The sequence below is a fragment of the Sinocyclocheilus anshuiensis genome, unplaced genomic scaffold (assembly GCF_001515605.1).
Source record: "Sinocyclocheilus anshuiensis isolate Anshui unplaced genomic scaffold, SAMN03320099.WGS_v1.1 scaffold1487, whole genome shotgun sequence".
Taxonomy (NCBI): domain Eukaryota; kingdom Metazoa; phylum Chordata; class Actinopteri; order Cypriniformes; family Cyprinidae; genus Sinocyclocheilus; species Sinocyclocheilus anshuiensis.
In genome coordinates this window covers 276357-288836 of record NW_015555817.1, presented here as the reverse complement: position 1 = coordinate 288836, position 12480 = coordinate 276357, and the positions used below count along the sequence as shown (strand labels likewise).

Below are 12480 nucleotides of genomic sequence, written 5' to 3'. Positions count from 1 at the left end.
TCTGTCTGTCTGTCTGTCTGTCTATCTGTCTATCTATCTATCTATCTATCGATCTATCGATCAATCTATCTGTCAGTCTCTGTCTGTCTGTCTATCTATCTGTCTGTCGATCGATCTATCTATCTGTCTGTCTGTCTGTCTGTCTATCTATCTATCTATCTGTCAGTCTCTGGCTCCTATACCTATACCTATCTATCTATACCTAAAGGGCAGAGAAAAACTTTCCTATGCATATTTTGTTAACATCAAAGGAAGATTAAATGTGATAAGGCAGGCAAAACCAGAGGATAACCACTAAACTAACAGCATAACCATGAATTCTCAATTCATATTTGTTTTTGACTCATTTAAATTTGGATGAATTTTCTGATCTTTGTTATTTGAAGCTTCATCCAGCGTCCATAGCACAAACAGTGTAGAGTTCATGAATTTCTCAGTTAGTGGTTTGTTCAGTATGAGTAATACTGATAGTTTTGTGGTGATCAGATATAAAAAAAATATACATAATATGATAAATGTACATGAGGTCATGGTGGGGTCAATGTGTGTCTAGTTCAGAGATGAAGCGTGCAGGTGCTGTTGTGGGAACCTGGTACATGTCAGTTATAGTGTCAGCATGGAAAGAACAGAAGAGAAGTGAGGGTGAGAGAAGTGTGTCTATGAAGGTGTGAGGACTGGTGTCATCCACACACACCTCCACAAATGAGTTCAACAGTGATGTGGTGAGAACAACAAGGTGATGGGATGGGACATCTCTGAAAACTGGCTAATATGCTGTATGATATGTTTTAATGTTTGATATCTTATAAATAAGACTGACTTTTAATTTCTGATATACTCTCTCATTTCCTGTGCAATTTTAGAAAAAGTCGTCTTAAGTCATTTTTGATTAATTTTTACAAGTTTGTTTCAGTTCCCCCCCCCGATATTTATATCTAGTTTCCTCCTACCAATGCATTTTATAAAATAGCATACTGTAACTCATTATTCAGTGCGTTTATCTCTAGCTTCAGGTCATACGAGTCAAAATTCATAGGTGTTGATTTGGGAATAAACGTTCAGACTCAGACTATCCTGCATTGTGTGTATCTCCACACCTCTGAGCTCATTTGTGGAGGTGTGTGTGGATGGCACTTCTGTAAATACACTCCTCTCACGCTCTCTGCTGTCCCTCTGGACTGGCACCTCATCCTCCGGGTCCAAACACAGTATCAACGTTCCCACTACAGCACCTACACATCTCACCCCTGACCTGAGAGACCTCACTGTGACCCAGTGTAGATGCCTGTGTAAATATCAGTCTTATTTCATCAATCATTAATCATTTTAATAACATTTAGCAAAGTTGAATAATATTGTTAAAAAGTTATTTTATTCGATTTATAGATGATTTTACAGATATATTGTAGAATAACTATGAAATCAGTATATCAATAGTTTATTTTACTTTTAGTGCAATTTGGAACCTACAACCTGAAAACATTATAAATTAAAGCTACAAAGTTATAATGTGCAGAGTAATTTTGGTGGCATAAGTGGACAAGCATGTCCTTGTCACATTAATCTATTGTTTTTGCTGGTTCATGGTTGACCCTTCCAGTAAGTGGCTGGATTATTGGTATAATCTCATTACAGTGAGGTGATTTAACTGAGATCGAGTCAGAAACCGGGTCAAACTGTATCTGTACACACACACACACACGCACTATTCTGTGATGAGATATTTCTGCAAAAGGACACACTTTTTGTTGACTTGAAATATCTAACCAGCTAACCAGGTTTGTTATACTGCAATTTCTACATATTAATGTGTAATTGTTTGTTGTCTATTAAATAGGTTACAAATGTTTTCAGAGCAAATCAGACTAAATCAAACTCTTCTTTACAGCAACCCAGATAGCAAGAACGTTTGGGCCAAATGTGGCTGATAGCTGTCACATTTGGCCTAGGTATGGCATGGCTGAGCACATATGGGCCAAACTTTAACCGTATATGTTTTGCCATGGATTTAGAATTGGAGGGAATTTTCTTTGGATGACAATTTTTTTGAGGTATATGGTCCAGATGATAGCACACAACTGAGAGCCATATGTGGCTTGGCTATGGCACACCATGGAATATGTTAACTTATGGTTAACATTTGGCTTTTATTTGGAAAAACACATATAAACTGCTGGCAGGTTAGTCGCAGTGCACATCTCAGCCCATTCAACAATGCTATTGGTTGCTTTGTGTCTTCCCTTATTCCTATTGGTGGATTACTGAAATGTTGAAAATATATCCGTTATTTCCCGCTCTGCTTCCTCTTTCAATCGCCGTTAAAAACGAAGAAGATGATGAAAAAGCTCCCTGTTTACAACAACAGCCTTTGCCCATACACATTCTTATTCAGGTAAGTGCAGTTTTGGTGTTTTAAATGTTTTCTAGGGGTGTAATGGTACACTTATTCGTACCGAAAATTGTACCGAACAAATACAGTGTAATTTTAACCACTGCACGTGCGGAACTTAATCCGTTTCAGTTCATAGCCGTGAATAAATCTTCACTATACATTATTACTATACATTACATTCTGTAATAGTAAGGTTTGTGTTTTGTTCTTTTTGATAAGAAACAAAGTCTCATCTTTACAATTATGTATATTTTATCAGGAAATTAAATCCATAAATGCCGTTTACGCGCATAATACTGTAGTATCCAATTGCAGAGGCCCAGGCATGATGAATGGAAAAGCTGCGAGGCGCAATGGACAAAGATGTCCATCTAGTGCGTATAATTATATAGAAAAACGAATTAAAAAGCAGCGGAGCTTTGTAAACAGCTCAGAGTAATCAAGTCATCTCCATAAGAACGATATGATTGCCAGAACAAATTTACCGGGATTTTTGAAAAGGTCCTGTTCACACATGATCTCTTAATGGTAATTTACGGGTAATTTACCAGTTAAGACTGTGTGTGTGAAAGGGGCTAAACTCTTCCTCTGCATATACTGTGAATTTGAATTGCTTAACGTTCATCTGGGAAAACTGTGCATTATCTCACTAGATTTGTAACATAAATCATTTAAACCTTTGCCAACAAAGGAGAATACATCAACCTATTTCTAAATATGCCATTTATTGTATCGCGATTTCAAAATAAAAGTTTATGAGTTGGCCAAATATTACAATTAAATGGATTTAAACATCGTTTAATCACGCTTGGCGCCCTCTGCGGGTATTTGTTTTAATACATTATGTACTTAAGTTGGTTATGTTCATATTATGTATAGGCATATTACATTATGTATTTTAACAGTGTTGTTCAGTAAAACCATGTAATTACTTGGTTTTGATATTTTATTTGAGCCAATTATTATTGCCTCATCATTAGTTTATACATAAATAGTCATACTAAAGCCTGGTTTTCACTGAGGCCTGTTTGTTACTAAAAATATCAGCATGCTCAGTTGTCAAAATAATCGGTAGATTACTTGAATACCAAAATAATCATTAGTTACAGCCCTAGATTAGTTAAAATATTTCAAAATACAACTGCATTGTTTTACTTTTTGTAATTAAAAGACAAATATTTTGTCATTGAAAATTTCTTAAAAATAGTATTAAAATATTGTCTCATTCTAGTGAACCAAGTATCTGTATTTTGTCTCATCTCATGAGCTAAGTGTATTGTCACAACCCTAGTGTCGATAAGCAGTGATATAGCTCTTAATTTTCAGAGTATGAAATAGCTTTCATTCTTCAGGTCAACTATATATTCATGAAAAAAAAATCAGATTGAATAAGGAAAGCAATAACTTTGCCATAGTATCCTTTCAAATGTTAAAGTTGCCACAGTCATTGCATGCTGCCCCCCCCGGAAAAAAGTTCAGGCTCAAGATTGTGTTTTGCTTTAACCCGTGTATGTAAATGTTTAATACATTACATCCAATATAATATATATAATGAAAATGTGTCATTGTAGTATAACATTTAAATGTTATAACTCACAAAACATCTAATAGCATCTGAGCCATTTTTACACTCCTGGAAAAAAACTAAAAACACTTAACTTACTCGCTGTCCTTTCCCACAGTGGCCTTGTTTTTGGGATGAACACAGAAAAGGTCAGTTTTGGGGTGAGTAACGAGTAAATCTTTAACTTCTCTTTTCTAGAGGTGCCTATGTGTACATGGACAGGGGCAGCTCCCAATATCTACAGAGCAACAGAGATGGTAGGAACACAAGAACTAACGTTACTGGAAACATCTCACCCATTAACATATGTAGTGTAAGTACACTCTTGTGAATAAGAATTATAATTTAGCTTACTTTTTAAAAAAGGAGTACTTTTTTGAAAATAATATGCTTAAATTTGAATTGAATATAAATTAGCTAATGTAGTTTGATACATTTATATAAATTCGAACTTTTTTGACACAAGTAGGACTAAAATACACCTTTATACATCATTTTATAATTTATTTTCTTTGAAAAATTGTGACCCTGGACCACCACAAAACCAGTCATAAGGGTCAATTTTTAGAAATTGAGATTTATACATCACCTGAAAGTTGAATAAAGAAGCTTTCCATTGATATATGGTTTGTTATGATAGGACAATATTTGGCCGAAATACACCTACTTGAAAATCTGGAATCTGAGGATGCAAAAAAATCTAAATATTGAGAAAATCACCTTTAAAGTTGTCCAAATTAAGTTCTTAGCAATGCATATTACTAATCAACAATTAAGTTTTAATATATTTACAGTAGGAAATTTACTAAATATCTTCATGGAACATGATCTTTACTTAATATCCTAATGATTTTTGGCATAAAAGAAAAATCTATCATTTTGACCCATACAATGTATTTTTGGCTATTGCTACAAATATACCCCAGCGACTTAAGACTGGTTTTGTGGTCCAGGGTCACATATGGTTAACGTGTACTGCCGAATGTACTGACAAGAGTTTATAGTAAACTAAAATGTATTTTAATGTCATTTCTGTTTTATGTATTCAAACATATTTGTAATTACACGTTTGTAATGATGTTGCAATTCAGTGCATTTAATGTACTTAAAGTAAAACTTTAAAATTTGACATGATTACAAAGTGCACTTTCTAAAAGTGTACTTAAGTGTACAAATGTCATGAAAGTGTTCTCTCTTTAAGTACACCTAAGTGGCATTTTATTCATTAATATGTAATCTGTAAGCAGTTTTTTTTTTTTAATATACTTTTAACACGGCAAGTGCACATTCATTATAATTAAGCACACGTTTTTCACAAACAGACTGCTTCAACTGAGACGAATAGATTTATTTAGCTAAAGCGTTTATTATTTTCCTTTACAGTAATCAACCGGAAGTTTTATTTTAATTTTGGAGAACACGTTCATCCAGTGGGCGACATGGCGATAGCAGCGCTGGAGTTGATGGGTTTCTTTTTTGGCCTCTTTGGCATGCTTGGGACCTTTGTAGCCACTCTTCTGCCATATTGGGCAACGTCCGCACACGTTGGTCCCAACATCGTGACGGCGGTAGTCAGCATGAAAGGTCTATGGATGGAGTGTGTCTACCAGAGCACTGGAGCCTTCCAGTGTGAGACCTACAACACGCTTCTGGGGCTCACCACTGATCTACAAGCAGCCAGAGCCATGATGGTCATCTCCTCCATCTTTTCCGTCATGGCCTGCACGGTATCCACCGTCGGCATGCAGTGCACCGTCTGCATGGATGGCTCTTCAGTCAAGAGCAAGGTGGCTGGGGTTGGTGGTTCCCTTTTCCTCCTGGCAGGGCTCTTGTCGTTGATCCCTGTGTCTTGGAAGACCCATGAGGTGGTGCAGACCTTCTACATGCAGAACATGCCAGCCAGTCTAAAGTTTGAGATAGGTGACTGCCTATATGTGGGCTTGGCTTCTTCGCTCTTGTCCATGCTAGGTGGAGGGCTGTTGAGTGCATCCTGTTGTGACGATTTGGACGGTAGCAGGGGAACCAGACGCCATTACCCCTACCCTGACCGCACCGGACCGCGTGGACCGTCCCATTTGATACCCTACCATCCAGCCACAAACCCCAACCTTGCCAACAAGAACCAGACCCTTAACAGCCTTACAAGCACTAGTACCCACTCCACTATGCCAGCTCAGGATTCCAGGAAATCGGCTCGGCAGAACACAGCAGCCGGGTATGACGTCACAGGCTATGTTTGAGGATTTGTGTTAGTCGTTCTGTACCATTTTTTCTAAAAGCACTTGGACTGTTGAAAGACTCTTATAATAGGCGAGATGTTGGATTAAGGTGCAAGAGGAATGGACACACTGCCAGAGAAAGAGCAAATGTGTTTGATTGAATAGAATATGAGGTGCTTTTGGTTTCTTTTGTCAACAGACATTGCTGTTCTTTTTTTTTGTTTGAAAGTTCAAAAAGCCAAACTAAACAGCAAAATGGCTTTCAATATGGATCGACAGAATCATATGTAAATATGCAAAGCTAATATTTGACATTGACTTTTCAGCTGCCCTCTCATAATGCACCGTGTCAGTTAACCTTAAGTGCACTTAAACATTTGAACTGTTTTTTTTCACACATAGTATTTTGCAATGTTGTTGTTTTTATTACGGTTTTATTAACATTGTTTTCATTTGTTAATTACAGTAATCTTTATTTTGTTATTGAATTTATATGTACTCAGTTTGAGCACTAAAAAATCATATTCACTTTCTAAATAAAGATTTGGGTTGTTTATTAGTCTCTGGCCCCAAACTCTTTTCATAAAGCTCTTCAAATTTTGTTTTTGACTCTGCAGACACAGTAAACATCTCAGAAAGGCTAGCAGCTGAAAACACTATCTTCCTCTCTCCACATCATAAATATGTGATGATCTGGGTAATTAATTAATAAAATTAATACATTTTAAAATAGTAAATAAATAATACAATACCTAAAGCTAAGAGGGGGACAATACAATAGTGAGAAAAATATTTTTCAACTAATATTTTACACATATTTATATCACACATTTTTCAGTGTAAATAGGGAGGGCTTTTACAAAAGAAACAAGTTTAGCTCACACAAGAATGATCACATTTCCGAGGCATTTAAAATATACAAAGCAATGCTTAATAATTTTAAATCAGCATTAAGACTTTTAGTTCAAATTAAAAGTGTGTGAACGAAAATATACATCAAATATACATCCCAAAATTTTTTTTTTCAGGTGTTAATTTTAAATGGTCCAGCATTATATTCATTTTTAAAATGACAAATGTCAATTGTACACTAAGAAAAGTAAAAATAAAAATAAATAAGTTGTAAAAAATGAAAAAATATTGAAGTGTATTTCAGTCTTTCTACATAAAAAAAAAATCACGTCTAATATAGCGTTACTGACATTTTTTGTAATTGTGAATTTTACTACCAATTTTGGAATGAAAATAATTACATCAAATTATTTTCAAAGTAATAGCTAGTACTAAGATCTTAAATACTATACTGCATTTATAATGAATGCTTGCCACATAGCATGAAAGTTCATTATTTTTTTCGGCTCATGTGCATCATGATACAAAATAGGAGAAAAGAACCGACCTATTTAATGGAATTTTGGGATTGCTTTTTATGAATGTGGGTGCTGGCAGTGATTTAACTACCCTATTTTACTAAGAATAAAGAAAATAATTTTTAATGATTTAATGAGTCTTGTAAATTTGCATATCATTAGGGTGGGCTGAGCTCATGATTGAATGGCGGCCCCTGCTACTCCTACTCAAGCATTTGTTGCTCTAATGAAAGACACACAAAACACACACAAATGGGTAATTTTTGTTTCACTAAGAACTCCAAAATGTCCTCGTAGACATTCTGTGCTGGCAACCACATTCAAAGCAATGCCTGTGTGTAACTTATGTTGAGGTGACGTTGTCATTTAAACAAATGATTTACAGTGAAGGCACTTGAAGCACTCCAGCTGAAACTCGACTGCATTGATTTTAACTTCATTTTAATGTGTAACTATGTGGGAAAGACAGAGTGGCAAACATCACAATGAAATGTAATTGGTGAGTCCTGTACATGTAGAGTTCATTGACTTTGAGCACAACCTTGTATATATTTCAGAAAAGCAGAGGTAAAACTTACAGACAAGCAAACAGCAGAGCCAGTTTACAGTCTTGCTGTGCTGCTGCTGGTGATTGTAGAATCATCCTGGAATGTCTTTTAGAATAAGAATGGTTTTATTATTTTTGTAAACATACATTCATGGCTCAGGACATGCGGTTTTGACGTCTTGTATTCAGTAATGGTGACATCTGGTGGTGAACAGAAGAATTACACGTCTCTTGAAATGCTTGTTTTGGAAACAGTCTGTCAGAAATTCTCAACGTGATTTTATTTCCAAATAAATAGCATATGAAATTAATCATTTACAATATTATTTACAAATAAAGAAGAGCCTATCAAATACAGCTAGGCAGGTTTCTCATTGCAGGATGAAGGGGTGTTGGGATCTACAGAGGGTCCATCAGTCTGTGCATCCGTTTCTTTACTTCTCTCTCTGCCAAACTCAATGATCAGTGGCTTTCCAAGCAGCTTGTAGCCATTTATCAAGTCTAGAGCTGCCTGGGCACTTCTGATGTCTGTGAGCAATCAACCTGTGAGGTTTTAAAGCTGACCTCATACGTCATCCGCCCGGAGCTGCTTCCGTTTACAACAGTGAGCGCAAGCTAGATTCAAGAGATTATTACGTTTTGAATATGGATATTTTTCCTACAAAAACGCATTGATTCGCTACAGGAGGCCTTTGTTCACCCCCCGGAGCCGTGTGAGACGTTTTTTTTTTAATGGATGGGCGCTTTTTATTTAATTTCTTTTGGACTGATGCATGCAACACGTCTGGATTCGTCTGAAAGAAGAAAGTCATATACACCTAGGATGGCTCCAGGGTGAGTAAAACACAGCCTAATTTTCATTTTTGGGTGAACTAACCCTTTAAGCCCTATATGCTGGCTTGTTATGGGGGATAATAATGCACAACTATTGTTAAGTCTTTCTCTTACCAGAGAATGTAATGAAAGCTTGGCCCTTGAGTCGGCCAGTCAGCAAACGGTACAGAATGGGCTGCGTGTCGTCTTTCCGAAACCTTGAAAAAAGAGAAACCAGCTGAGCCAGTGATGCCCGTGGACTCATGTTCTTTACACACACAAAAGCGAGAGAGAAATGTATTCTGATGTCTAGAAATATCTAAATTGGAGTCAATAAGAATTTTTTTTTTAAAGAAATTAATTTTATTTTACAAGGATGCGTTCAATTGATCAAAAGTGACAGTAAAGACTTGTACAAACAAGTTTGTCTTGTTACAAACACTGTTACAAAAGATTTCCATTTCAAACAAATGCTGTTCATCAAAGAATTTTGAAGACACAAAAATATTAGGCAGCACAACTGTTTCAATACTGGTAATAAGAAATGTTTCTTGAGCACCAAATCAGCATATTAGACTGATCATGTGACACTGAAGACTGGAGTAATGATGCTGACAATTCAGCTTTGCCATCACAGGATTGTAATATTTCACAATATTACCATTTACCTGTATTTTTGATGAAAAATAGCTTTGATGGCAATAAGAAATTTATTTTAAAAATCTTATCGACCCCAAACATTTGAAGAGTACTATATATAATATGACATAACATGATATGATACAAACCAACTTTTACTTATTGTATTATATGTGACCCTGCACCACAAAACCAGTCATAAGGGTCAATTTTTAGAAATTGGGATTTATACATAATCTGAAAGCTGAATAAATGAGCTTTCCGTTGATGTGTGGTTTGTTAGGATAGGACAATATTTGGCCGAGATACAACTATTTGGAAAATCTGGAATCTGAGGGTGCATAAAAAAATCTAAATGCTGAGAAAATCGCCTTTAAAATTGTCCAAATTAAGTTCTTAGCAATGCATATTGCTAATCAGTAATGAAGTTTTTATGTATTTATGGTAGGAAATTTACAAAATATCTTCATGGAACATGATCTTTACTTAATATCCTAATGATTTTTGGCATAAAAGAAAAATGGATAATTTTGACCCATATAATGTATTGTTGGCTATTGCTACAAATATAGCTGTGCTACTTATGACTGCTTTTGTGCTCCAGGGTCACATATTATATTATACAGGTATCATACTAATGCGTTATTTCTTTCATAGACATTTTGTAACATTTCTAAAGCAGTTATGTTGCTGTTATCCACACTTACATTAGATGGCACTCCTCTCTGGTAGTTCTTAAATCGTGGAATATTCCGTAGTTTCCTCTATCCTTCCACTTACAGTAACAGGCCCACCATAGCCTTGGGCAGAAGCAGCACTTAGTGTGCCAATGGACTGGCTTAATAATGTCCCTTTTATAGGTATAACGCTTTTTTCTTGAGACTGAGGTTGGTTGACAGTGTCAGACACAGGGCTTGGTTCTGTGCATATGTGTTGGTCTTTGTTTGGGCTGGAATCATGAACTGTGTGAGTTTGTGATTGGTCTGATTTAGGGCTTGGTGATTTACACTGGATATCAGTGACAATTTTTGGTAAACGGAGGTAAACGCTCTGAAATATCAGCAACATTTTTTTGTGGTCTTCAAGAAAGACTTTATAGAAATGGTCCATTGCGCTGGTGGATGTCGCCCCCTGCTGGCTGACTGGTGATTCTTCCTCTGTTGATAGAAAAGAGCAAGGTTTCAAACAGGACCGAAAACTGCCTAAAGGTAAAAATACTTAGTATTACTGTATTTTCTTAACCTCTATGGTAAAGGGCAGTGAGGAAGCTGCAGCGGTCACTGCCTTGAAAAAGAGCCTTTTTGATTTCAATCTCCCTACGGAAAAGTGGCCGACTGTTTGAGAAACGCTGTGGTCTGGACAGCAGCTCTGCATGTGCTGCCATTTTATCCCGGATGGCCTACAGACGCCCATTCCTCACCTCAGGTGCCACACAAACCCCTCTGCCCTGAGAAAATTATGAACTGCATTGAGTGACTTAGAGCTGACGTTCTCCCCCTTTAGATTTCTCACATTCCTTACAATTCAGAATCTCACCATTTAGAACATGTCATGCTGAACTTAAGATCAAAATTAAGATCATTAAGATCAGACCTTCCAAGAGCTTTCTGTTTGATCCCTGCATCTCCATAGCTCTATCTCAGCATCTGTAAGACCCAGCTCTCTCAAAGCGGCCAGTTCCTGATCCCCATCCTGCAAATACTGGAACTGGGACAGACTCCTTACACCAGCTGCCTGTTCCCCAAAAGGCTTGTATACTGCTGCTGGAGCAAAGCATTTCTTCTTTGCAACACACCTATAACAAATGAATATGAAAATGTGTAATGGAGGTACTGTAAATAAATAAATAGGCACAATAAACAATACAAATTCAAATAAACTAATAAACAAATATTGACCAATTTATGTTCTAAAAAAAAAACTAATTCAGTACAATAATACGTGTGTGCCAGATTAAAAATTAATTGAAAATCTATTAAAATTCTTAGTAATAGTTAACTTACCGGTCAATGTTTACATCTGTATCTAGTTGCTGCAGCAGCAGATTGTGTAGTTGTCTTTGGCCCTCTGTCTCCTGTTCTTCAGGAATGGGCACATCATCACAGGCATGACGAGTAATACTGAAAAAAACAAAACACATTTCTGTCAACTGTTTTTCACTTTTTCATCTCAAATACAATTAACTTTAAATTCTCCCCACCCCAAATGCTTTCAGATTTTTGTAAATTTTAGTTGTTATTGTTTTTTTTTCTTCAGCCAGCATAAATTAAAGACAGTAAATCCATGACACTATCATGATTTGTAAATACAATTTAAGTGATACATTTTAATTTTTGGCATTTCATTGCACTCCTGTGTTCAAGAGGTACAGTAAACGATCAGCTGAAAATTAACATGTCGAACTGCTTTATTCCATTTTAAAAATTCAGTTTCTTATGTTAAAAGGTAAAAGAAATTTGTGAAGTGTTTGTTTTATTTGCTGTAAATAGTCGCAATTTAATTTTTAATTTCCATTTAATTACATATATTTTACAGTCTCTACATTAATCTTATCAAAACAATAAAAAACAACACACACACATATATATATATATATATATATATATATATATATATATATATAAATCAAATACAAATAAGCAAGCAATTTATCATTTAATCATTACGTACATGTATAAAGTAGATACGTTAAACAACCGTACACATTGCGCAAATCAAGTCTATCAATCGGCTAGTGATGTGACTAGCTTTATCAACACTAAAGACATCGGCTCTTATCATATGCCACTGAAGGAATAAGTCTTTCCATGCCAGAATGCGGTCATAGTTTAATATGCAAGTAGTTTCAGATCCAAATCAAACATTAAAACATAAAAAAACACCTTTCAATCCTCCCTTACCGCTTCATGTTTACACTATGACCACACTTCCTGTTT

At 35.8% G+C, this 12480-nt stretch overlaps 1 protein-coding gene and 1 pseudogene across 2 annotated transcripts; one reads left to right on the top strand and one right to left on the bottom strand.

Moving 5' to 3' along the window:
* Positions 1-1758: 1758 nt before the first annotated feature.
* On the top strand, positions 1759-6391 carry LOC107675184 (claudin-14-like). 2 transcript variants are annotated; one of them, XM_016469442.1, is made up of 3 exons: positions 1759-1778; positions 4155-4269; positions 5340-6391. In XM_016469442.1, the coding sequence occupies exon 3, from the start codon at positions 5396-5398 to the stop codon at positions 6194-6196; it is 801 nt and encodes a 266-aa protein (XP_016324928.1). In that variant the 5' UTR covers positions 1759-1778; positions 4155-4269; positions 5340-5395; the 3' UTR covers positions 6197-6391. The 2 variants fall into 2 exon arrangements, with proteins under 2 accessions (XP_016324928.1, XP_016324929.1); XM_016469443.1 differs by lacking the exon at positions 1759-1778 and having other exon boundaries at positions 4110-4269.
* A 1094-nt stretch (positions 6392-7485) lies between these two features.
* On the bottom strand, positions 7486-12474 carry LOC107675195 (RNA-binding protein 41-like; annotated as a pseudogene).
* Between the last annotated feature and the right edge of the window lie 6 nt (positions 12475-12480).